The sequence below is a fragment of the Lutjanus erythropterus genome, chromosome 6, assembly GCF_056507025.1.
Source record: "Lutjanus erythropterus isolate fLutEry1 chromosome 6, fLutEry1.hap2, whole genome shotgun sequence".
In the NCBI taxonomy this organism is placed as follows: domain Eukaryota; kingdom Metazoa; phylum Chordata; class Actinopteri; order Lutjaniformes; family Lutjanidae; genus Lutjanus; species Lutjanus erythropterus.
This window is the reverse complement of record NC_139322.1, coordinates 19,406,970-19,431,938: the sequence shown is the minus strand read 5'-3', so window position 1 is coordinate 19,431,938 and position 24,969 is coordinate 19,406,970. Positions and strand designations below refer to the sequence as shown.

At 40.1% G+C, this 24,969-nt stretch overlaps 2 protein-coding genes across 6 annotated transcripts in view; one reads left to right on the top strand and one right to left on the bottom strand.

Moving 5' to 3' along the window:
* lrp1ab (low density lipoprotein receptor-related protein 1Ab) overlaps positions 1–3,061 on the top strand; it is a 124,461-nt gene extending 121,400 nt beyond the window's left edge. The window contains exon 89 of the mRNA XM_084721038.1: positions 1,167–3,061. Within this exon, the coding sequence (XP_084577164.1) occupies positions 1,167–1,304 (138 nt within the window). The 3' untranslated portion in view covers positions 1,305–3,061. The remainder of the gene's footprint in view (positions 1–1,166) is intronic.
* fmnl3 (formin-like 3) overlaps positions 2,513–24,969 on the bottom strand; it is a 49,707-nt gene continuing 27,250 nt past the window's right edge. For 2 of the 5 annotated variants that reach the window (XM_084721032.1, XM_084721036.1), the window contains 20 exons: positions 24,800–24,908; positions 24,534–24,610; positions 23,434–23,527; positions 21,544–21,618; positions 20,796–20,906; positions 20,539–20,688; positions 19,826–19,927; positions 19,305–19,656; positions 17,878–17,970; positions 17,633–17,757; positions 16,297–16,499; positions 15,909–16,212; positions 15,694–15,774; positions 15,440–15,569; positions 14,300–14,460; positions 14,024–14,125; positions 12,135–12,227; positions 11,880–12,003; positions 9,753–9,874; positions 2,513–6,039 (listed from right to left, as the gene is read on the bottom strand). In XM_084721032.1, the coding sequence (XP_084577158.1) occupies positions 9,783–9,874; positions 11,880–12,003; positions 12,135–12,227; positions 14,024–14,125; positions 14,300–14,460; positions 15,440–15,569; positions 15,694–15,774; positions 15,909–16,212; positions 16,297–16,499; positions 17,633–17,757; positions 17,878–17,970; positions 19,305–19,656; positions 19,826–19,927; positions 20,539–20,688; positions 20,796–20,906; positions 21,544–21,618; positions 23,434–23,527; positions 24,534–24,610; positions 24,800–24,908 (2,578 nt within the window). In that variant the 3' untranslated portion in view covers positions 2,513–6,039; positions 9,753–9,782. Of the gene's footprint in view, positions 6,040–9,168; positions 9,213–9,752; positions 9,875–11,879; positions 12,004–12,134; positions 12,228–14,023; positions 14,126–14,299; positions 14,461–15,439; positions 15,570–15,693; positions 15,775–15,908; positions 16,213–16,296; positions 16,500–17,632; positions 17,758–17,877; positions 17,971–19,304; positions 19,657–19,825; positions 19,928–20,538; positions 20,689–20,795; positions 20,907–21,543; positions 21,619–23,433; positions 23,528–24,533; positions 24,611–24,799; positions 24,909–24,969 lie in introns of all 5 variants that reach the window. The other 3 variants (XM_084721035.1, XM_084721033.1, XM_084721034.1) reach the window with 3 other exon arrangements.

The following is a 24,969-nucleotide window of genomic DNA, read 5'->3' as shown; positions in this document are numbered from 1 at the left end:
GGGAATCGGATAGTTTGAGGTTTATGTACCGACATTTGAACGTCTCTGAAATTCTGCCACCACCCCAGTACGTGTTAGGAATTTCACTTGTGTTTGCCATTTCTTTGGCAGTTCCAATGAAAAATGTTCTGAGAGAGTGCTTATCCATAGAAAGTGGGACACTGTTTTTGGACAGACACTTAGTGCTTTGACCCGAGTTTGTATTGAGATGATATAATATTGAAGAAAAAAAGGTGGGCTAGCCATCCCTCTCTGTCAGGTGAGATCAGCACTGCTATCATTTTATCCACAAAGGACTAGAAAAATGGGCACCTTTATTTATCAGCTGTACTGAACCTGAGAGATTTTACTTATATTACCTGTTCTCTGGACTGTCTGACTGTATATATGACCACAGTAAATGCCAATGTTATGAAGAGCTTTTAGATATTTTGCTCCATTTCTCTGGAACAAAAAAAGCTACAAAATTGACAAACTTGACACATTGATACCAATAATTCAAAAATTTGGTTAGAGGTTTTTTGATTTTGATTTTACTGTATGTCTTTCGCATCTTTCTTAATTCTTTTTATACAGATTGCAAGGATATTTTAAAATCTATTATTTGTTATTTATCATGCTGTTTTCTATTTGAATGTATGTTTAAATCTTTGGTATTTTGTTTTTATTATCTTTTTATATATATGTTTCTATATCCCTCAATTTGTATTAATATTGTATAATTTTATCCTACTTTTTACTCTGTATTCAGGCTCACTTGTAAGTGACATCTCGATCTCAGTGTGACTTCCTGATTACATAAAGCATATAATGTAGAAGGGGTAGGTGGATTTGGCCGAAGTTTTCAAATTGGAGCTTTGCCTCTGATTGGTTTTCCACTGCACTTTTACTAGTATCAGGCACAGTATATGACATAACAAACATACAGTTTATTAAAAACAAATAAGGCAAATATCTATAAGGGTTCTAGTCATAAGAGGGAAAATGTGTCGTCGTTACGATTTGTGGGAACCGATGCTTTTAAGAGAGAAAATATGCTATTTTTGTCATTTGTGTGAACTGGCCTTTTTAAAGCACAAAAAGCAGTAAATGCTACTTTCACATTTAAAGAATCGCTGCCTTTCTCTTTCCCTTTGAGTCACCATGTAATTTTCTTCGCTCCGCAGCCCACCAACTTCACCAACCCAGTGTATGCCACCCTGTACATGGGCGCCCACAACAGCCGCAACTCTTTGGCCAGCACGGATGAAAAGAAGGAGCTTCTCTCCCAGGGTGACGAGGACATGAGTGACCCGCTGGCGTAGAGCCTGGCATGGACTGAACTCTGCCAACCCTGCCCAACCCAGTGCTGAGCCAACAAGCTCTCTCATCTTATGCCTTTACCAACTGAAAAGAAAAGCAACAAAAAAAAAAGCGAGAACACTGTATAAAATGTATAAAATGAAGGACTACTTTTTTAAGTGATTGCAGTATTATATTTTGTTCTTTGACAAAAAAAAAAATCCTCTGATGATGAAAAGGAACCATTTTATAGACATTTATTCAGTTCTTCTTTTTAATTTTGCTCACCACCTCCTCACAACTCTCCCTCCTCCCCTATCACGCATATAGCCACTACCTCTGTGCAAATGTAAAAGATAAAGAGAGATACAAAATGGCAGTGGAACAATTTTAATTTTTTATTTTTGTATGAATTGTATAGGGGAAAAAAAAAAGAATATTGTTCCATCCTTGAAAAACGTTGCCAAGTCTTTGTTGTTGATGAAAGAGAGGAGAAGTGTCAGTGCTCACTATGAATGCTTCCTGGATGCTGGTTCGACTCAAGTCTTTCACATTGTGTGTGTATATGTACGTTTGCTGCTGGAGGTCTGAAGGCTGGGAGAGGAATGAGAAATACTGCACATGTACACATGGAGGAGGACTCGGCATCGCAGACAGTGTCTGTTCTGTTGTCTCAAAGAACTACATTCAAGTGATTGTCTTTTACCTCCTTGCACAGACTAAAGTTATATATTTGCATATATATAAACCTATTAACAAAGTGTCTTGAAAATATACCCAGGAATACAAACATCAGTAACAAATAGCAGTCTGTACTTTTTAACATTTTTTTTTTTTAAGTCATTGTATAATTGACATATTCTTTGTCAGCAATGAATGAGTCAATGGCAGTGTGTGAGTGCGCTGGATGATGAAGATGATTGTAATAATAAAGTCCACATTCCAGGATGAAAAAGTCTGGGATGGATATCCGTGGCCTTGGTTTAGCCTACTGCAGGACACTCTGGAGAGGAGCCGGATTTTGCTCCGAAAACTGTTCTAGAAAGTTCTTTTTTGGGAGTGACGGCAAGCTTCTGTGAATTTTTCCCGGTCATCACTGAAAAACAATCCGCGACGAATAAATTAGCTGAGAGTGGTTGCGTTTAGCTTTTGTTCCATGTCTTTTGATTGTAAATGTACTTTCAGGAAAGGCCAGGGAGACCGTTTGATGGTACGTACTTCTGTGGGAGAATTTTCCTTTTTTTTTTTTTTTTTTTTAAATTGTATGTAATTACATGGACATGTAATTTAGGTTAATGCTCATTGTTAAGTGCATTCCCAGGAAAAGGGGACTGATCAGCTTCCTGATAAGCATTCCTTTGTTAATTCCTTTGCCTTGCTGCTAACGCTAACCATCTGTCTGTCTGTCAAACTGGATTTTAGTCTGAAAAATTGTTGCTCTCTTTGTGTCTCACTGCTCACCACGCTGCTTTTAACTGAGCTTATCAGCCATACCTGCCACATCACTCTGCATGGTGCTTACACACACACACCCATCCTAGAGAAACTCTCTGGCTTTGCCCCTCACTTAACAGTATTCATCACTTTTTTTTGTTTGTTTTTTACATCCCGCTCTGTTAGAGTTTCACATGACTGTGTAAATTAGAATAATCATTTTTCAGTTGGAGAATTTCATTTGGTGGCAAAAACCCACATGGATATTTGTGGTTCTGATTGTTTTGTTATGATTCTATTTCTTTTTGATATAAGAAATTAAATGGATTTTTATAGTAGAAATGTACGGTGGCTCTGTCCGTCATTTGGAGAGATGGAGAGGAAAAGCAGTCGCTCGTTATTTCTTGCTGGAGAACATCAGAAATTAACCTCAAGTATCCTTTTAAACAAAGTTAAGAAATAAAACATGAACATGTAGTAAATGCTTGTTTTGAATGTTGCTTCATCGAAGAAAGCGCAGCCTTTGTTTTCATACTCCTGAGCTGTAATGACACTCTTTGGTCTTGTAGTTACATAATTCATCTTATTTATTAAACAAGAAGTGACATCTTTCAGTCAATAGACAATATCATGGATCATTTTTTCTAAAAAGTAAATTTCTTGATTTGAATGTACAGGAATATAAATGTCCACATAAACAATAGTGTCTCATACAATGTGAAGCCAAATTAAAGGTGTACTATGCAGGATTTGTTGGTTGCTGTTTGTAAACACGCCATTCAAAGTTGGCCCCTCCTCCCCGAACAAGAGGAAGTGAAGTGAATTGAGAGAGGGACTGGCGTTGGTGGGAACAATGCAGTGAAACGGAGAAATAAAAACTTGTTTTCTGATTGTTTCTCAGCGGGTACATTCTAAAACGCAAACAAACACGCCCACGCTAGCGTACAACCCTGCAGGAAGGTGCCCTATTGTCTGATTTTGTGTGAATGCAGCTGAAGCGAACACTTTATCCTGTGCACTGTGTCCCCTGTCTGCTCATCCTGAGGGTTTGTGTGTATCTCAGCCCGCGCTTGGTGAAACAGACACAGAGAAGCCCTTTCTATACAGACATCATGCAATATGGCCACAACAAAGGCTCATCCATACACCACCTTGTTTCTTTACACTTAATGTAACAATGCTGCCAAAATGCCGCCCCAGTCTGTGATTTTTTTTTTCCCTTCACCACATTCTTTCTGCTTGTGGGGGTTCAACTTTCATGAATCTCAGTCTCAAACAATAGTAAAGATGTGTGTGCCGTTCGCGTCGGCAGGCAGCGGCCACTCTGCTGCATTCACACCTGTTCGACCATCCCCTCACAACCTATGCCGGCGGAACAACAATGCCCCTCATTACATGTCTGTAACTTTCACACAGGATGGCGAGGCGGAAAAACTGCGCAACAGTCTCACCTAGAACAGACTGTGTAAAAGACGCTACAGGCCTGGAGGTCTCGCACAGAAAAGAGACGGAGAATGTTATATAACTGTTGGTTGCTATGTTTTAATAGAGTCCCCAATGTCTCAGTCTGTGCCCTGTTATTAGCTGGGGGCTACACACTCACTGCCCAAAGGCTGACTATAAGAAAATACAGGCAGAGGGTAGGCTCTCTGCAGACACAGCCACCACCACACACTCCATTGTCAGAAGTGACAATTGAGTGGGGGTGTTTTTGAGTCTATACATTGTTTTGTTTTTTAGGAAAATCCTGCATAGTATATCTTAAAGTAGTGTAAAGAGCTCCCTTTGTGCCAATGTAAGCTTTAACAGCTGTTAGGAGGAAATTAATAATTTCTACTAAAACAGAGGAGATTAAGAAAAAGTTTCAAACATAAGACCTCATAGGAATGGAAACATCCTTCATCCAACACCACATCTATAGCAAGTTAATGTCATCTGGGCCCTTAATTAAACAGCAGTCCATGTGGAATCTTCTTCATACATTTGTCACTTCCAAAATGTCACTTTAGAAAGTGTGACAGAAAGTGTCGTCAAAGCATAAAACATTCAGTTTTTAAGAACTACTTGGACAAGTTATGTGCTTTAAGACACTAATGTACTAGAAAGGTAAATAAAAGAGTAATATTTTAAAACGGAATGTCTATTTTCACCCAGGTGAGAATAGTCACACAGCAGCTATTCAGCTATTTACACCCTGTTTGACACCCATGTGACACTGGGAGTCAATCTTGAGCCACATCAGCTATTTACCAATGGCTGTTTGCACCTATATTGGCTATTTACCCACCCGGGTGCAAATAGCACTGTTGACTATGGGTGCTAATAGCATCTGCCTATTTAAAATCATTATTCTCCTCACCTTTTAGCTGTTGTATGCCTTTAAAGCTGGAACTTTCAACTGTTGCATAATGTTGTCAGTATTATAAGGCTAATGTTATAGTACAAGGCAATAAAAAATACAATCTTTAACAAATAAAAGATGTAACATAAACAAATTATGGCTGACTCATGAGAAATAACACTGTTTTTTTACACAGAAAAAGGCACTTCTTAAGCAAAACATGAGACATTCGAGAAATTTTGGTTTGGCTAGCTTGTCCAAAAGAACCAGTGGGATCGATGGTCTTTCCTCCCAGATACATGTGATTGGAATCTCAACAAACAATTGTCAATAGTCTTGACTGAATGTGTTGACTTGGCTTAATGTTAGGAAACAGTCCCTAAATGTCTCATTATAACATTGAAGCTTCTCTGTTATTTGGAGGTTTTGCGAGTGTCTTCAAGGCAAACATCCCAGCAGCAGCAGCAGCAGCAGAGTTGGCATCTCCCTTTGGCTGCCTCCCAGTCTAAGTCCTGCTACGACTGCATAATCTGAGGAAATTAACGGTCTTGGGAATAAGATCCACATGTTGGCAGGCACCGGTGAAAGCACCGTTCTTCCTGCTCTGTGGTCCGCCAGTCCTCGACTCACCTCACCTGTCTTGGAGTCGTCCTCTGGCCGGTCTGTGTCTCAAAGCGGGGAAAGTCTTGTGTTTGAGACAGGAGTGACCCCATTGTGCTTCTGTAATGATGTCTGCTCACTTAAAGTGGCTGTTAAGGGCCTCCATAAATAAATAAATTACCCAGCTAAAACAAAGGGCTCTGTCCTGGCCCTCTTTTCAGTCTTTGTGATCTGCAGCCTCAGGGTTGAGACAGACCATCGGGACACAGGGAGGAAGGTTATAGTGGGGAGGGGGAGTATAAGTGACGAATAAGTGGTTTAGGGTCTCTTCCAACCGCTCCGGATCAACGCGTCAGCTCGCAGGAAAGGCTGGTTTCGGAGATCTGTGAGTTGGCAGGGAGAGAGGGGTGAGAGACAGGGGGACACACATGTTAGAGGGCCCAGAGGTCAAACTGTCTTCTACGTACTAAACTTTTAAGCAGTGCTAAGAGTGTTTTTAAGCTATAAATGTAAAGGAGATACACTCAGTTGCAAACTTAATAGGTACATCTAATCAACTGTTTTTATTATTTTGTCCACCTCATTTATATCAATGAGAGTAGACTAAATAAGAGAAACATCCCCCCTGTATAATGCAGTGCAATTCAACTACATCCTCCAAAAGATCATAAAGCTGAATTAATTCCTTTCTAAAACAGTTTTGACAAAAACAAAACACTTTCTACAAAAAAACATGTTTATATTGCATTATAGGCATGTTCATAACACATTATAGTACATTTACGAGGCTTAGAAATGTTTATATTCACACTGTTAACGTGGAGATGTGTATTAAAAAGTGCAGCATTCATAATGCTTTATAATTCCATGCCAAAGTGACAGTGTTTGAAAGATAAATCTTGGGTTACACAGCACACATAACTACCATAACTTTATAATCTCTTATTATACAGTGTTCTATGTGTCCTTATAATTGGATAAAGTCTAGGTTTCTGAAATGGCAGAATATCTTACAAACTTATAAAATCATACAACTGCTAATAGACTGAGGTTTGTAAGACACTATTCCATTTATAATGTGTTAGAGCAGTTATCCATGTATCTTTATAACTGGATAAAGTCATGTTATAATGTAGCTATAATGTGCTGTGTAACCCAGATTCTTCCCTCAAAAACTGTTGTCATTTTGGCATGGAGTTATAAAGCATTATGGATGCTGAACTTGTAATAAATGATGTCCACCGCTTATGAAGATTTATAAGCCTTGTTATAAGTTGTCATGCATGATTAGAAACATTTATGAGGAGTTTTATAAAGCCTTGGAGTCCTGGGTAACACAGCATATTATAACTACCGTAACTTTGACCAGTTATAAAGCATTATAGACAACAACTAATAACCTTAAACAGTGCTGTTACTTTACTTAAAGCTCCCAAAGTGATGTTATAGCGCATTATTGATGTTTATAAGACATTATTCCACTTCAGAAATTTTGAATTTATAATAGTTTATGATACGTCACAGTAGTTCTCTATGTATCTTGTATATGTATAACTGGATAAAGTTATTATTAGTAGTAGTTATAATGTGCTGTGTAACCTATGACTCAGATTTTTCCTTCAAATACTGGTGTCATATTGGCATGGAGTTATGTTACATTATGCCCGCTATTTATGGTACTTTATAAACCTAAGTTGTCATGCATTTTTATTAATATTTACAATGAGTTTTATAAAGCCTTATAAATGAATTTGTCTTATGAATGTGCTTATAACGCATTATAGATTTACCTTCATAGAAAGTGTTACCAAAAAAACAAACATTTATTGCAGGACTGTTTTATTAGACTGCATTACTTTTAGCTAGGTGTACCTAATAAACTGGCAACTGAGTGTATATTGTAGCATATTCCAGTCAAAAAATTGCCTCTTGCAATAACGTCTGCAGTTAATCTTAGTTAACTGTGTATTAGACATGTAAAATTAGCAGATAAAAAATGCAGACTTGACACTGAGTGACACACTCCCATAACCTTGCATTTTAACTGGTAGTAGCGACACACAAGGCTTTGGGAATGTAGTCATGGCAACACTAATAATGCAGCATCATTATTACAGTTACAGTACAATGGTCAACAAGCTCTTTAGTTTACTGGGTAACAATCAAGCTAGCTGTGACTAAAGTAAAATAAACCTTTAAACTCTGTAAAGATATTTGGATACAAGCTGTTTTGATGTTTATGTGGCTGACTGTTTTTTAAGAGCCTGTTGACCAAATAGCTGTTCAGCACACCGCGGATGACAGTTAGCAAAGACAACACATGGCGGACGTTGTTGACAAGTGAGAGGTAACTGAACACTGGACAACATGCAACACATATAGGAGGGGGTGAGGATGATGATGATGATGATCTGAAGGGTTCATTTATGCACTGAAACTGAACAATGATGTTGTCTTGTCTTAGTAGAAAATGAAATAAATGAACTCTTTTTATGGCCGTTGGGGTGAGAGGTTTTGAATTTCTTCAAACTATGAACATACTATGACTTGCTTCTTAAAGGGATATTCTAAATTTTTTGAAGTGGGGTTGCACGAGGTGCTTCAGTGTATTATCTACAGTAAATGGCGGTAGGCATGCTCCCAGTTTGTGGAAGCAGCAGAACTACCGGTATAGGAAATTACGCAATGTGCTACTGTTTACAGGATCAACAACAAAAGGTATTTTAACCACTTATAAAGAACAAAATTGAGAACAGATTCAGTGTACTCAGAATATTTTCACCACTTGCCGTCAGACAGCTTTTTCTGATGAGAAACTGCTGTTATATAAGCCAAATATTGCTCTCCCAAAGCCACCATACTGAATTGCCAAAGTCATTCATTTTACCTCGCAGAACAAGGCAGTCGCTGGTCTACTGCTGGACTGATCTGTTAGTTAATTTGTGTTATTGTGTAACCTCTGTGTTTTAAATGATTAGTTCGGATTCACCGAAAGTCATGCAACAACACAAACTGAACTGATCGAAGCAGCAGCAGACCAGCAACTGCTGCGTTTAATGAGGTAAAATTACTTCTTTTGCCTAAGGAGTCTGGTTGTTTTGGGGAGAACAATATTTGGCTTATATAACAGTGGTTTCCAATTGGAAAAGGCTGTGTGATGACAAGGTAAAATGGTGAAAATATTCTAAATGTAGCATGCACTTAAACTGTTACTGCTGATCCTGTCCACAGCAGTACTTTGCTGCACTCCACTGTAAGTAATACACTGACTATTGATAAGTATTTCATACAACCCTGGTTAAAAAATCTAAACTATTGCTTTATTTATTTTCAACATCCTTCTTTTCTGACTGCGTTGTAAAGCAAATCTCAGTGTTGTGAAGCAACTTTTTTTTTTTTTTTTTTTTTTTTTTGCGTCCAAAGCACTAGCTGAAGCAGCTGACATCACTGTAGCAGCACACAGGAGCTGGAGGGCCAAGCGGGCCGGGTTTCAGCCAGGCTACCTTCCTTACCCTCTCTTAGGAGTGGGAAATACTGTCATTAATCTTCTTTTCAGCTGGAGAGGGGGGGGGGTAGAATAAACAGTGGTGGTTGAGGAAAGAAGAGTCACATGTTAGCCGGAAAACCAACACCAAACAAGTTAGTTTCATGGAACAAGGCATCGTTGATAAAAAAAAAACAGTAAATTAGCCAAACCTCTTTATGTTATGATTTTTTTTAAATCAGCTCCATTAAATTAATGCTTTAAAAGAAATATTCCATAATAATGCACAGCCTTTTAAATGTGTCATGCACTTGATAATTGAATCACACTCATGGCTGATTGTACTGTGTGTGTATCAACATATTTTCATACACAAAATATGTTGACACGCTGTACAACTGATTTTGTCCATGGAGATGTGTGCCAGGCAAAGAGGTTTGGCTGACTCCTATCACCAGACACCTGATAGGAGTCCTCTGAAGTAGAACACAAACAACCAATGACGGCCCAAGTTAGTCCACAGTAGTTGTAGTGGTTGGGGGTTTGGGTTTGGGTGGGTGACAGAGATCATGCTGCATGCACAGTGGGGTCAGGGAGGCGTATGAGAGACACCTGGACAACCTTGGCATTAGGGGGGAAGGGCTAGCAGTTGGCGTCGTCACAGAGGTTGGCTTCACAGAAGAACCGTGAGCCGCGTTTAGCAGTGCGGGCTGTGAAGGGCACGCTCTTCAGTACTGGGGGAGGAGGGGGAGGAAGAGAAAACATGTCACACCTGAGACACTGCCCTTCTGTGAGGAGAGGGGGGTGAAAAACACTGGACCACCTGCAAATTTCTGTCAGGAGACTGTAATGAACCTGAGAAAACTGGAGCGGCATTCTCTCTGTATGCCGCACAGATCTAAGGAGGCAAACCTTGAAAAACCCTCAAGGGGCTTTTAATAGGATTAGGGGCAACAATCTACCTCAAGTCCACCTATTTTGCATTTAAAGGACTATATAAACATTTAATATATGGTTTACATAACACTATGTATGTAGTTGTAAGCCAAGACAATTGTTTATTAATGTATTTGTCAACAACTATAACTAGTAACACTTTGTTGAAGGTGTCATGACACTGTCATAACCATGTCATGACAACTGTCATAAACATGACAGTCTTTATTCATGATTTTTTGTATGATGTTTATTACAAGTGTCATGTGTCATTTGGTCAATTATGTCATATGTAGTTCCAAGTTAACATTGTTGATTGATTGATTGATGTCTTTATTATGACAACTTGACATAAACCAAGGAAGCATAACCTGAACACTTGACATTTTTGACTCATAAACATGTCATTAAGTTTTATAAAACTGTCAAATCCTTTTATGACAGAATCATGAATAATTCCTTTGACCTCAACTAATGTGGTATATTTTGAACTTGTCGTAAAAATGTCATTAAGTTTCATGACAAGTCTAAAATGTATCACTGTAAATGAGATAAAGGAAAGTATTCATGAGAAACTTATGATAGTCATATGTCAGCCATTGGCAAAACCAACCACATATGACAGTGTAATTTTATGTTTCAGTTTCTCTAAGTTTGATACGTTTGATTGTGTAAAACTGTAATGACAAAGACACTGACAGTTTATGTTGTCAACCTGTAATAATGCAGACACCGTTAGCTTGATTAATGTCAAGTTGCCATGAAAAAAAGACACCTAAAACAATGTCAACTTTGCATTAAAAATTACATAATTCACCAAATGATACTTGACAACAATCAAAACATTCACAGACTCTTTCATGTTCATGAGAGGTGTCATGACATGGTTATGGCAGTGCTATGAGGGTCTCCTCACTCCTATAAACCAGTAAGTGGAGACTAGTGTATAAACAGATGATGAATGACAGCAGTAATTATATAAAATATGTCTTCACAGGAGAAGCTATAATTCCTGACAAATACTGAACATTAATAAACTACATTATACTGTGTTTATATGGCTTATAAATGCTAAACAGGGGGACTTCAAGTAAAGGGCTATCAGATTAAGATGTACTGAGTATGTCATGGAAAGGCATCAGTTCCATAATAAGCTGTTAACAGCTCTGACAGTAGTCACATAGAAGCATTATTAACATTACTACAAATAACATGAATGCAACATTTGTATTATTTACATTTTAAGCACTTAGTTGTGACAAAAAAAAACATTAGTTAAATTATCCTGAGGCTGTAGATATGGCTTTTTTCTCCCATTAAAGCCCCTACATGTAGAATTTTAACACATCTGACTTTGGTGACTCCTAGTGGTAGATTAAAGACAGACACTCACATAGTCCCTTATCAGTTTTCACTGGAAATTTCTTATTTTTCCACACACAAAACACCGTGAGAGTAATTTTAAAAGTGCTATAATTATACAATAAATCTACACCTAGTGGCTTTTTAAAAAGGATCTCATGAGTAAAAATCCTTTAAAATGAAATCAAACTGTCTGTCTGACTGTCTACATATTGAGGCTCAACAGTTTCAGTGAGAACTAACTAGACAGCACATCACAGAATAACTAGTGACTGCTGTGCTGCTATGTGGTGTGCTCCAGATGTGGCGGTGTCTGGACCACGTAGCACAAGGTGCACTTCAAAGGAGCCGAGCAGTGAATGACCACAGTCATCCTCGACCTGGGACGACTGGGGCTGCCGGCACCCACACGGGGTCTTTTTAGGGTGCTGTCTGGCCCACCTGTGATGATGTCCTCAATGGTGCCGTCCTTTCCCTCGTACACGGGCCGGTGGTCCTTGGCTTGCCGCCTGCGCAGCTCTGCGATCAGCTCCTGCTGCTGCTGCCTCTTCTTCTGGGCCTGGACCTGCACCCGCAGAGAGAATATTTGTACTGTTCACTGTGCTTCTTGGCACACCACAAAGCTTTATTTAGCACTAAGTAAACATCTGATAGGTTTCATTCAGCTCGGTTTCATGCACTGTGACTGTACAGTACCTTGGGGTCATGCTGTTTAGCCTCCTGAGCCAGTAACTTCTCTCTCATTGCTTGCTCCTGCTTTTTCCTCTGTTCATTTTCTTCCACTGCATCCTGTTCACAGAATGAAAAAAAAACTCTAGCTCAAATAAATCCAAGTCAGTACATTCATTTGGCCCTTTAAGGATATAGGAAACAGGTCAAAAGTAGAACATAAACAGGGAACACATGCATGCAACACGCAACACTTTGATGAGTGCAACCACTCATTAGAAATGTATTCTTTCTCATTCTGCCTTCCATTTTTAACCTTTCAAACACACACAACTACTTATGAAATACACCAAATGTGCTTTAAAGCAACAGTTCGACATCTTGGGAATGACACTTTGTGCTGAGAGTTAGATGAGAAGATCAATATCACTTTCATATTTATATGTTAAATATGAAGCTACAGCCAGCAGCTAATTAGCTTGGCTTAACTTAGCATAAAGTCTGAAAAAGGGGAGAGAGTTAGCCTTATTCTGTCTGAACAAAATATGCCAAGCAAACCTCTAAAGCTCTTTTTCACTTTTGGACGGAGCCAGGCTAACTGGTTTTCATGTTTCCAGTATTTATGCTAAGCTAAAAGCCAATTGGCTGATTTAACAATTGGCTTGATTTAACAGTTATTATTTGTATTTGTTATTTGTGCTGAAAGGCAGGTTGGTTTCATATTTTTGGCTCTTGGTGAAGTTAAATTTAAGCTTCTATATCTGGCAATAAACAGCTGGAAAACTGAACGAACCAACTTAAGCATATTATTCGGGTTCAAGCTATACCCAGCAGCCAATTAGCTTAGCATAAAGAATATGGAGGGACTCTTAGCTTTTCTCTGTCCAAATATAACAAAATTTGTTTAGCAGGGTCTCTAAACCTTCTTTTTTCACCTTCGGACAGAATTAAGCTAGCTGGTTAACCTGTTTCCAGCCTTTTTGCTACGGTAAAGTAAACTAATAGGCTGCTGGCTCAAGCTGAGGACTTATTTTAACCAGAGAGAGGGATTCATTTTTTCAATTAACTCATGGCACTCTTTGTTATACGTTATTGCCAGACGATAATGTTGGAAAGACAATTTCCAACATGTTGTTAATTTAAATAAGACTCTGTTATTTTGGTTTCTTAACTACTATCTTTAACTAATTGCCAGGAAGCTCCACAGGCGAGAGCTGCTATTTTTGTTCCATTCTTGTTCCTTTTGTTTTTTGTAATGATACGGAGCTTTTGGGTAATTTATTTGTATTGTGGTTTTATTTCTACTTAAGGGGTTGGTTGATTTGTTATTTTGTCTCTCACTCACGTTAAATTTAAGCTTCGACATTTGGCAATCAAAGACTGAAAAACTGAAAAAACCAACTCCTCATATTATTCACCGTTTTATGTTATTAACCTCTCCACTAGGCGAACTTGATGTAGCAAACATATTTCCCAAAATATCATACTATTCCTTTAAGTCACACGTAGACGCTCAGACACATATGCAGAAATCCTTGTGTTGCACATTTCCTTAAGCAGATCCCATAAATCCAGACTGAGAACAATCTCAGGAAGTGTGCTGCGTGGTGGGGCAGGGCGAGGCTGTCCGGGGGTAAAGGGGAGGAGGGAAGGAGGGGGCAGAGGGGGGGCAAGAACCAGTCTAAACACCACAGCTGCAGCTCTGGAGTCAGACCCAGCTGGCCTTTCCTGTTATTTGGCCTCGCAGTATACGCCACGTCCTGTGGCACAGAGGCAGCCAAAGCTCTGCCCTGCTCTGCTCTCACTGAGAGTCTGAAACCAGGGAACTTCCCCTCCGGCCAGGAGAGAAAGCTGCACCCTGTCAGCACAGCGGTGAAGAAAGACACACGGACGCTGCATCGGCTCACTGTCCTCACCTTGTAGGCCTTGATGAAGCGCACAAACACAGGGAAGAACACCGAGGGTGGAGTCGTCTTGGCACTCTCTCCGAAGTAGTTCACCACATTGTTGAAGGCTTCCTAGAATTGGAAAGGAGGACAGTGCCAGAGTGGAAGCAATGTATGTAAACACTGTCGGGTTTAGAGTCATGATGAGTTGTGTGTGAGAGGTCGGTGAGCTGCATCTGGTACACAAGTTTGCTTCATGTCTATTTTTCTCTTTGAGGTTAGGAGGTGAGGACAGTGTTGTGATACCTCTGCCGTCTTGGCGTCCTTCTGCAGCTTGTCCAGCTGTGTGTCGCTGGCCTGGAGGAAGCCTTTCAGGACTGCATGGTCATGGAGACTGCACTCTCTCCGGATCAGCTCCATGCCTTTCCCAAGCTCTCGGACGTCCAGCAGCACATTTTCCAGAGATACTTTTGTACAAAGTCAATAGAAAATGTTTTATTTACAGATCTGAACAAACTATTATAGATATTTTCTGAATTAAAGGAACGGTTCAGTAACAGAAAAAAATGTGTATTTTTCTTCTGTCCTGTGGTGCTATTTATCCATCTACATTGTTTTGGTGTGAGTTGCCAAGTATTGGAGAGATTGGCCAAAGTCAGACCCAGCTCTGACAAATTTGGTGCCCTACGTAAGATTTTATCTGGTGCTCCATTGCATCATAGCCAGTTGTTATTGCACACCAATCATTTTGTTAAATCATAGACATCTGAAATGTGACACTGATTACGCTGCTTTTTATAAGAAGTAAAAAGCCACTGGTTTCAACTTTAACAATGTGTTGCATTTTAAAAGCCTGTTACATTATTCATTGTGTAAAATCTTAATCTCAAAAGTAACTAGCAACTAAAGCTATCAAATAAAAATCACATAAAGCAGAAAAACTCAAGTAAAGCACCTCTAAATTGTACTTAATTACAGTACTTAATAAATGTAGCCTACACCATTGATTATTATAACCTATAATATTTTAAACAAACAACAAACACACAAAACATGTATTCAATAAGTACTTCCCTAACAACATGCATGCTGTTTGTTTGGACTAATCAATAATAAAAATGTAAAAAATTGTATTTTACAAGACAGTATGGAAAATGGAGAGCATTTTAATTGACCAACTTATCACAAGCAGGGTTAATGTTGACTGACTTGATTTAGCTATCAATAAAATAAATATTAAATATAAGGGATATAATTTCTTGAGGCAGGCAGTGGATGGTTCGGGATGTAATGGTGTCCTCCTCTGAGCTAGCTTACAAGGTGAATAGTTTCTACATGAAACTTTTCATTGCATTCAAGAGATGACAGACATCTCTATGGCCGATATCTCCAAAACTCTGCAACTCACAGCAAAACAATCTGCCCTAATGCTTTGTCTGAACTCACCTGCTGCAGCTTTATCCACAAAGTGCAGTTCATTGTAGAAGTTGGCCAGTTCAGGGTACTTCTCTTTCACAATGAGAGCGATGTAGTGGAGCAACGTCATCTTCCTGTCTGTAGACTTGGTGTCCAGCAGCTGTGTAACAATAGAATTGAATATGAGTACAATATCAGCAAAAGCACTGCACAAATGATCTGTGTGGCATGTTTTTGTGCTGATTGGTATGGGAATAAACTTGGGAAATGTCTCCAACACTCACCAGGTCAAGACTTTGTAATTTGAAGCCATAAACGCAGCCTCGCTTGCTGCTGTTCATGTAGTTTCCCAAAGCTAAGATGATCTACAAGTGAAGCAGAAGGATAAATCAATACACACAATAATTGGTTCTCTGCTTTAACTCCCCTTGTGGCCTCCCGATTTTTGCCATGGGTTCACAGACGGACATGACAAACTGGGGGCATACACGTCTCTTACCTCGAGCATTCTTTTTAACTTTGGTGCAGATTTCACTGAGCCGGAAGCGGCAATGATTGCATTGAGCTGTGGTGTGAGCATGTTGACGTTGTCAGCAAAGTTCCCCACAAAGGTGATGATGTTCATTCTCTGTGTGAGCCTCTCAATCTTGCTGAACATCAACATGAAGCGATCCTCCTCCGCTAGCTGGTCCAGAGGACGGCGCTCACGCTCGTACTGACGCAGCACCTTCACCTCCGCCTCCGTGGGCAGGAAACGCATGAGGCACTCCACAAAGTCAACAGGTAAGGCCTTGAGGTCAAACCTGAGTAAACAGAACAGGTATTTGTAACTTTCTCTATCTTATCAATGGTTTACAAAGCATTTCGAGTGCGGGAAAAGTGCATACTTCTCTATTGCTCTGCAGATCTCTTCTGTGGCCTTGTTAGCCTTTCGCAGCGTGATGGCTAAGTTCTTGGAACGATTGGCATCCAGCAGGGTGACTTTATTTACTGCCTTCTGGGCTACTTTGCTCTTTGTGCAGGAAAGATCCACAACTGGGCCCTGGGCTCTGGTCTTAAACAGCTCCTCAAACCTCTCCAGATCCAGCTCCTGCATACAAGTGACAGGTTTACTTAACTGATCCTGAGCTTAGATTAAAATGATAGCTCACCCAAAAATTAAAATTCAGTCATTATCTGCTCACCTTAATGCCGATTGAAGATCAGGTTTAGTTTTCTAGTCCACAAAACACTGCTGGCGTTTCACAGGAAAACAATGTTGCAGAATCTCCCAAACAACTGAAGTGAATGGTAGCCAGTTTTAAAACGGAAAACAACAACAAAAAAAAGATAATAAAATGCCTCCATACTGCTTGTCTAGTGTGATCAAAGTCTCCTAAAGCCCCGACATGCCAAGTTGACTTGAAAGATGTCATTTACACCATGTTTTTAGGCTAAATCTCCACCGTAGATCCTTAGTTCGGAGTCACGTTCACATGTGTGTGCACACTGTCTGAACTGGGTGTGTGTGGTGTGACGGTGTGCGTGTGCAAGTGAACAGCGTGTCGGACTTTAGGAGACTTGGACTGCACCAGACGAGCAGCATGGAGACATTTTTTGTTTTGTTTTTTTCCATTTGAAAACTGGTCATCATTCACTTCAATTGTTGTGAGATTCTGCAGAGCTGTTTTCCTGTGAAAGTCCAGCAGTGTTTCTGGACTAAAAAACTAAACCTGACCTTCAGTTTGGATGGGTGTGAGTACATATACTGAATTTTAATTTTTGGGTGAACTATCCCTTTAAACAGTCCTAAAAAACAGCTTATTACTCTAAGCAATGGAAGTCTGTATGCTTTTTTTTTTTTTAATTATTTTCTGTCAGCTTTGGTCATTTTACATGAGAGATAACAGTATTTTCGTTTTTCTCTGAACAGTTGAAAAAAGGTGAGATCATATACTGTATTTCTATGAGCAAATCAGTATTCAGGAACATTTGAATCAAAATGTGAGGGTTGGTTGGTCACCGTTTATGTTGCCAACACTGTCAGTCACATCTGATTAAACTACACCTGCACAATCTGGATGAAACAGTTTACCTCAGCATTTAAGCGTTAAACTTTTCATAAATACTACACATGGATATATACTTTTGTAAACTCAAATTTTGTTGTTTGTTTAGTCATGAATATTTAATGACCTAGAGATTTTTCCCAGTCTTTTTGGCAGTTTTATCTACTCGACTTACCTCTAGCACACGTTCATCATCAATCTCATTGAAGACTGTGCCATTGATCTGATTGGGCTTCAAGGCCGTCCAGTTAAACACAGGCAGGCGGAACTTGGTCTTGATGGGCTTCTTGATTCTGATAGCTGTAGACAAGAATCAATTAAAACAACTGTTATCTTTTGCTCTACTGCCTGTAGTAGAATAAAATACGCTAAAGTATAAAAGTGCATGACAGAAGTATGTTAAGTTGTATCAGCTCTTACCTGAGAGACCCACACTCAGGATAACAGAGGGAGAAGCATCTGGCAGAGGTGGAGCGAGAGGAGGTGGTGGTGGTGGGACCGGTATGTTCGGACCTGTAATTAATGGAATGGAATTAAATGTCAATGAGTAACTGTGATTTTGATATCTGTAAATGGACACACTGACAACTTTCCTCATTAGTTGTTCCTGATTAACTCTGAACCAGCCGCTGACTCATTAATTATTCAAACATTACTTACTCTTTTTGTGTCCCGTCAAGTAAAGTGATACATTCTACTGAGTAGTTACTGAAGTAATGAGGGGCTACTTAGTAGCTACTCAGTATCGTGTATCACTTTAGTTGACAGGACAAAGGAAGAGGGACTAATGATTAAGTAATTAGTAAATAATGAGTTGTTACTAGTTTGTGCCACTTAGCAGCTGGTTCAAAGTTAATCAGGAACAATTCAGGAGGAAAGTGGAATGTCAATTCACAGATATTTACAAGAAGAAGAAGAAGAAGAAGAAGAAGACACCCAAGGACACTCAACAATAGACAAGACAACCAATATATGACAAAGAAAATGATACCATAATGATAATTACAAAGAGCAACAACAACAGTGATGAAGTACACATACTGGTAAAAGAGCACATACAGAATAAACACATTATGTGGCACCAAGAGAAGCTCGTCTAAAAAGGTGAGTTTTTAATTGTGATTCAGAAGAAACAACAGAGGTGCACTGGTGTAGATTAATCATTGTCTAATGATTCATTCATATAGCATCTCCCAGTCTGTTCTCTAATTACTCATCGTTGTTTACTATAAAGTCTTTGAATCACAGTTATTCAGGAATTACTCATTAACAGTTCATTATCTATGAGGTCGATCCTGATTCATTTCTTACTCGTTCATTAGTAAATATCAAATTTTTCTGTACAACAAAATGAAGTGATACCAAAAATTTAAAAAGCATTTAATTGATTTTATCAATTCTACATTATCATTTTGATCTTGTCTCTTCATATTTTATCTAAATCATTATGATACCTCTGTATCTGATGTCCTATGCTATGCTCGAATAGTTGTTGCTGTGTCTCCTGTGCCACAGTCTGGTGCACACACACACACAGACACACACACACACACACACACACACACACACACACACACACACACACACACATACACACACACACACACACACACACACACACACACACACACACACACACACACACACACACAAAGGAAACAAGCCTTGTATTTCCCTTTCCTGTCTGGGCCTGAAGAACACTGCTGTGACCCATCACCTGGCTTGGCACGCATGAACAAAGATGGGGAACTGAAAATAGACCTCCTCTGAGGGTCTGCAGCCGAGCACAGTCAACTTTCACATATATGTGTCACCAGACATAATCACTGTGAGTCATGCTCTATCACCTGAGGCAGAGGGGAGAGGAGGAGGAGGCGGTGGAGGTGGAGGAGGAGGTGGAGGAGCTTCGCTGGCTGGTGGTAAACTGGTGTCTGGTCCTCCTGGTTCTGTTAAACCAGCTGTGGAGCCCAAAGACAGCTCCCCGATGTCCCCCAGCGGGATCGCAAGGCTGCCACCACTGACTCCCAGTGGCTCGATGGAGATGTCTCCATCGGGCTTCTTGTGCAGACGGATGGTGCCCTGCTGCTCGAGCTCCAGCAGCCGCCTCTCAATGTTGAAGTGCCTCTGGAAAGCGGCGTCCTTCTCCTTGATCACCCTCCTCAGGGTGTTGACCTGGCTGTTAGTTGACTCGTAGGTCTCCTGAGCAGCCACCAGGGGGTGATAGAGAGCACAAAACAATGACTCTACAAGCAAAAGAAACATCCTGTTTCCTGCTGACCTAATTTGCTATCACAGCAATTTAGCTACAAGCATCTGAAAGTCATCTCGGCTAACACACAGAGACGTGAAGTGAAGCCTTTCTCCTTACCCGTATGACTTGCAGGTCCTTGTCTTTCTGAAGGAGCAGCTTCTCCAGATCTGCTACTTTCATCATTGTCTCATTCTCCACCTCCAGCAGCTTCTCCGTCACCTGGGAGAGAAGACGGACAGAGCGGCAGAGATGAGTGGTGGTAATTTCGAGAATTGATCCACAGCTCAGGCATCTCTCCCAGCTCCACTCCCTCCCTTACACACTGTGCATCATCAATAAGAAATAAGATATACCCAGCAGCATGACACAGCACCAGCATGACACAGCTTTTACTTTTGATTTTGAACAGATTACACAAGTTGCACAGGAATTCTCGGGGAATCTTCACCCTCATCTGCCCCCATCATTCCTGACCCCTGAGAGCAGAGTTTGTTATGAAATTCCTTGAGTGATGTCAGGGGCTGCCTACGACCTTTTCCAATGTGAAGAAGGTCTTTTGCAAAGCAGCGTGGGATACGGAGGCGACTGCCCCAAAAGAATGAGCCAAACACGAGAACAATATTATGATTGTTTCACGTGCAGGACTTTCCAGCGTTCTCCACCCCATAATTATTCTGAACCACTTGTGAAATGCAAACACTGAGTAAATTTCTAATCACCACGTAGAAACAGCCGACTTAAGTACATGGCTGGTGTACCACAACAATCTCATAAATGAGCCCTGGAGAGCAGTGTTGGTGGTCCAGGCGGGGTGGTGTAGATGCACTTACATGGGACAGGTGGTCCTCCAGCTCCTCCACCTTCTCCAGGGCTGCATTCTTCGTCTCAGCATCCTCCAGCAGACCACCCACGTCAAACACGTTATCCAGGTAGGCCTGGATCTGCACCGACAGCTTGTCACTCTCTGTGTGTTTGCATTTCTGACATGAGGGAGATTGAATCAGCGTTAGTGAGACTCTGCACACACTAATAGTACTAATATTCTCCACTCCAGGGTGTGTTTTCATCTCAAGCATCATAACTTTACCTCCAGGTAATCGTCCAGTCCCAGCTTGGTGAACTCATACTGCAGATGGACTCTGAAGTTCATGTCCTCAACTGAGTGGACCACAATGTTGATGAACTGCATGCATGCAACCTGGACCACAGACAGAGACAGATTTAGGTCCAGATGCCTTTCACTGGATAGACAGATGAACACACATTCCACAAATCTATGACTGCATTTACATGCACACTAGTATCTTGGTTGTGATCAGGTTTTTGGAGTATCCCGGGTGTGTTTTGCTCATGTAAATGTTTCAGAAACCTGGAAATGCTACCTGGAGAACTCCAATAGAAACCAGGATTCTGTAGCATGTAAACATTCTTTGTCAGTACAGATCAGAGTGGTTGAGATAATGAGATATTAAGATACAACCGCACACAGATGATCAGGAACCTGGATACTGTTAGAATCATGTAAACAGGGGTATGAATAACCAGGTTTCTCATGTTCTATGTAAACATATCCTGAATGAGATCAAAACCAAAACACTAGTGTGAATGTAAACACATTTTATGATTGGGTTTTTTGAGTATCCTGGTTATGTATTACACATGTAAGCAGCTTACTGTATACATATATAAACAGCCTACTGTTATGATTATTTATAGGATAGGACTAACTAGTTTTTATGTTGTATGTAAACATCATATCCTGAATAGAATCAAAAACGGGTTAAGGCTCAGAAATGTACGTTTAAATTCACTCCATGGTACAAAGCTTATGTTACCATGTAGTCGATGTTTCCCTCCTCACAGCGGAAGTAATCCATCAGTCTCTCAAAGCGATGCTTCTCCTTACACACCTAAAATCCAAAAGATGCAAAAATACAGATGTTATTCAGGTTTAATATTAAGTCTTGTTTGCCAAGAATTTGAGAAAAAACAATTAACACATGATCTTACAATTTCAGATAAAATGTAGGAGCAAACATTTGAAAAGGGACATAGACCAGGGGTCTCAAACATGTGGCTCATGGGCCAGAACTGGCCCACCAAAAGGTCCAGTCAGGCCCACTGGATGACATTAAAAAGTATAAAACATTGCAGAGCAGTCATTACAAGAGCAAATATAAAATGGACATGGAAAATATAAAGAACTTCTAGAGCTCAACAAGCTGTTTGAACGTGATCTATACATTGTCATGCATATGTAATGACAGTAGACTGAAAGTGGAATCTTTGTAAATGGGTGGCTAATCAATTGTGAACACCGTCATAATGTACTTTTTCATACTAAAAAAGTGGAAAATCTGAGGTGTTGTTATAAATAGGCTATTATGCAATGGTTTTTATTGGTCTGGTCCACTTGACATCAAATTGGCCCATGTGCTGAAATTGTTTGACACCCCTGACAGACAAAAAGCCCAACATTCGAAGTTCTCGTCTAATGTAACAATTAATCAGATTTATGTTGGCGACTTTATCCCAAGAGACTTTACCCTTTTATTTTGGGACTGCAAAAAAACTCAACACTGATATAAACACTTGGTTTGTATCATCACAAGATCACTGAGCACTGTCATGTTTTCCTGAAATTGTCCATTTCCTCTGCAATTAACTACTTATATTATTATGTATTTCTACTTGTCAACAACATCATATATCCTCAGTGTTTACTGCTCTGTTGTGTCTTGAGATGATGCAATAATCGTATAATAATAGGTCCCCTAAAGTGATCCGTGTATCCACTGTTTTATATTGATTCATGGGACAAATCATAGCATAATAAAGTATTTTGTTATGATTAAACACATTCCAGGATCAAACATAATCCACCCCAAGAGTTTTTACTGTATGTAAACAGAGGAAAGCTTCCTCCATTTGCAACAACAACCTCTGCTTATTATCATAATTCATGGGAAGGGAAGCCAGCAAAAGATAAAGACATGGGACAGATTTTTTTAGCCAGTTTCCTACACAAAAATACGCTGGAAGGGGAAAAGGAAAAACACAGGGTTTTTTCCAGTGCTGCAAAAATCCATGCCCATTTCTGACTATCCTAACCAGAAATAGTAGTTGTGGACTGAACACGTGATTGCTGGTCCAGCTGTGGCTGAAGACCATAGGTGGCCATCTTGTGAGATTTCATAGACCTGTCACCCTGTATTAATGTATCATTTTAACAAATACCACCACAGAAATACCATCTTGTTTTGACTGGTGGGTTGATTAGCTGCTGCGTCTCTCTGGGGCTCTTCGACTGCGAGGTAATTGTCTCGTTCCGGTGTTTAGATGGCTGTGCAGGCAGAAACCGAGAGGCTAAGCAAACCTTTGTGGTACACTGGCTCCCATCAGGGAGTTGATGCTTATCATTGTTCAAGGTTGGCTCACATCTGGTGTCTTAATGAAACTAATGACCTCAGACAGGCCACCGTAGAGCTGTGCTTACAACCTCGGTACACATGAAAACTCCCAGACCTCAACTTTTCATCCCTCTACACCAGCCCTTTATGCTCTTATGCACACCAGTGATGTGGGGAATGACGGCAATTTAACTAATGTTGGTTAGATTTTTTTTTTCACAGGCATAGCCATGTATTACTACCAATTTCTAAAGAGTGAGACCTTGGGTAGTAAATGCTTCTAATAGCATTAAATGTTTTAATGACGTTTGGCACCTCTTTGAAGTTGTCAAACGCTGACAGGATGATCTCGTGACCTCCTCGGACTAGACAGACGGCAGCCAGCAGCTCAAGGACCAGAGCTTTCGTCCTGGAAGTACAGGAGACACTCATTAAGACAACATAGCTAGATAAAGTTCAACTGCACACACTAACTCACTCTCAAATTAAAGGCACAGTTCAACCCTAAATCATAAACACACATTTTACCTCTGACCTCTCATGCCCTTTATCCATAGAGATTGTTCTGGTGTGAGCCGCTGTGTTTTGGAGACATCGGCCATAAAGATGTCTGCTTTCTCTCAAATAAAACTGAACTAGATGGCACTCAGCTTGTGGTGCTCAAAGTGACAAAAACACCCATTTGAAAAACTCAACGTCATGTTGAACAAAAATATATGCACAGCCTTCTTAGAATGTTGAGGGTGTGTTCCCTATTAGAAACCTGGAAGAAACGTTCCAGAAATGTTATGGGAACATTATGGTGAGTGTAATTTGGTAGAAAAAAAAAAAAGTTCCTATGTGAAACTGATCACAGCAAGGTCTGTGGATCTTGAGTAACCAGATCATGATTTCTGGAAAGAGACACTGGTGAGTTTCTAAAATTTTTTTTTTTTTTTTTTGCTTTTTTTGGTGACACTCGGGACAATAGGCCATCAAAACCTGGCAACTCACACCAAACAATCTAGATGTATATGTATTTTTGATTTTAGGGTGAACTGTCCCACTAAAGGTGGAAACGTACAATATCTATGCTAGAATTTTTCTCCTCAAAGCTAATACATAAATACATCAACATACAGGAGTAGAAACTTATAATCCACACTGAAGTCTGAAGCGAGGGGAGGTCTTTATAGCTTTTTAAGTGTTTTCCCTCCTCACCTTCATTATGAAGTGATCAGCCCTGGCGGTTTACCACTAATCTTCCTTTAGTAAACATTCCTTTAACAGCATGTATATACGTCTCTGATCCCCAGCTTCAGAGGGAAGCTGAGCCCCATAGAGAATGAGAGGCATATCATGTGAACTGGCTGCAGGGTTTCCCCTATTGTTTGACCCAGCCCTGCGTCTATGGAGATGGGGGCCTCAGATCTTACCGTGAGTTCTTATTGTTCAAGCTGAGAGCAATTTCATTGACTGCGTGTGCGTGAGACATAACCATATTGAAGCCATACTGCATGAAGAGGAGAGAGAGAGAGAGAGACAGAGAGAGAGAGAGAGAGAGAGAGAGAGAACAGGATGTGGTCAGAAAAACCTGAATGCATATTTGACTGCACAGGAAACACATAATCCTCACATTTATAACACTTATCTGTGTGAGACTGTGAGTCTCTACAGCAGTGTTCTCTTCACTGTTTGGTACCTGATAGTTCATGATCGCTCTCAAGCACATGATGCACACGTGCACATCATCTTTTTGGCTCACGAGGCGGGAGTTCTTGATGGTTTTGCTGTTGGAAATTGTCCCATAGCTGCAACAGATGGCAGAAGTTAATATCTAGTGGAAATTCATTGTTTTTACTTTAAATGTGA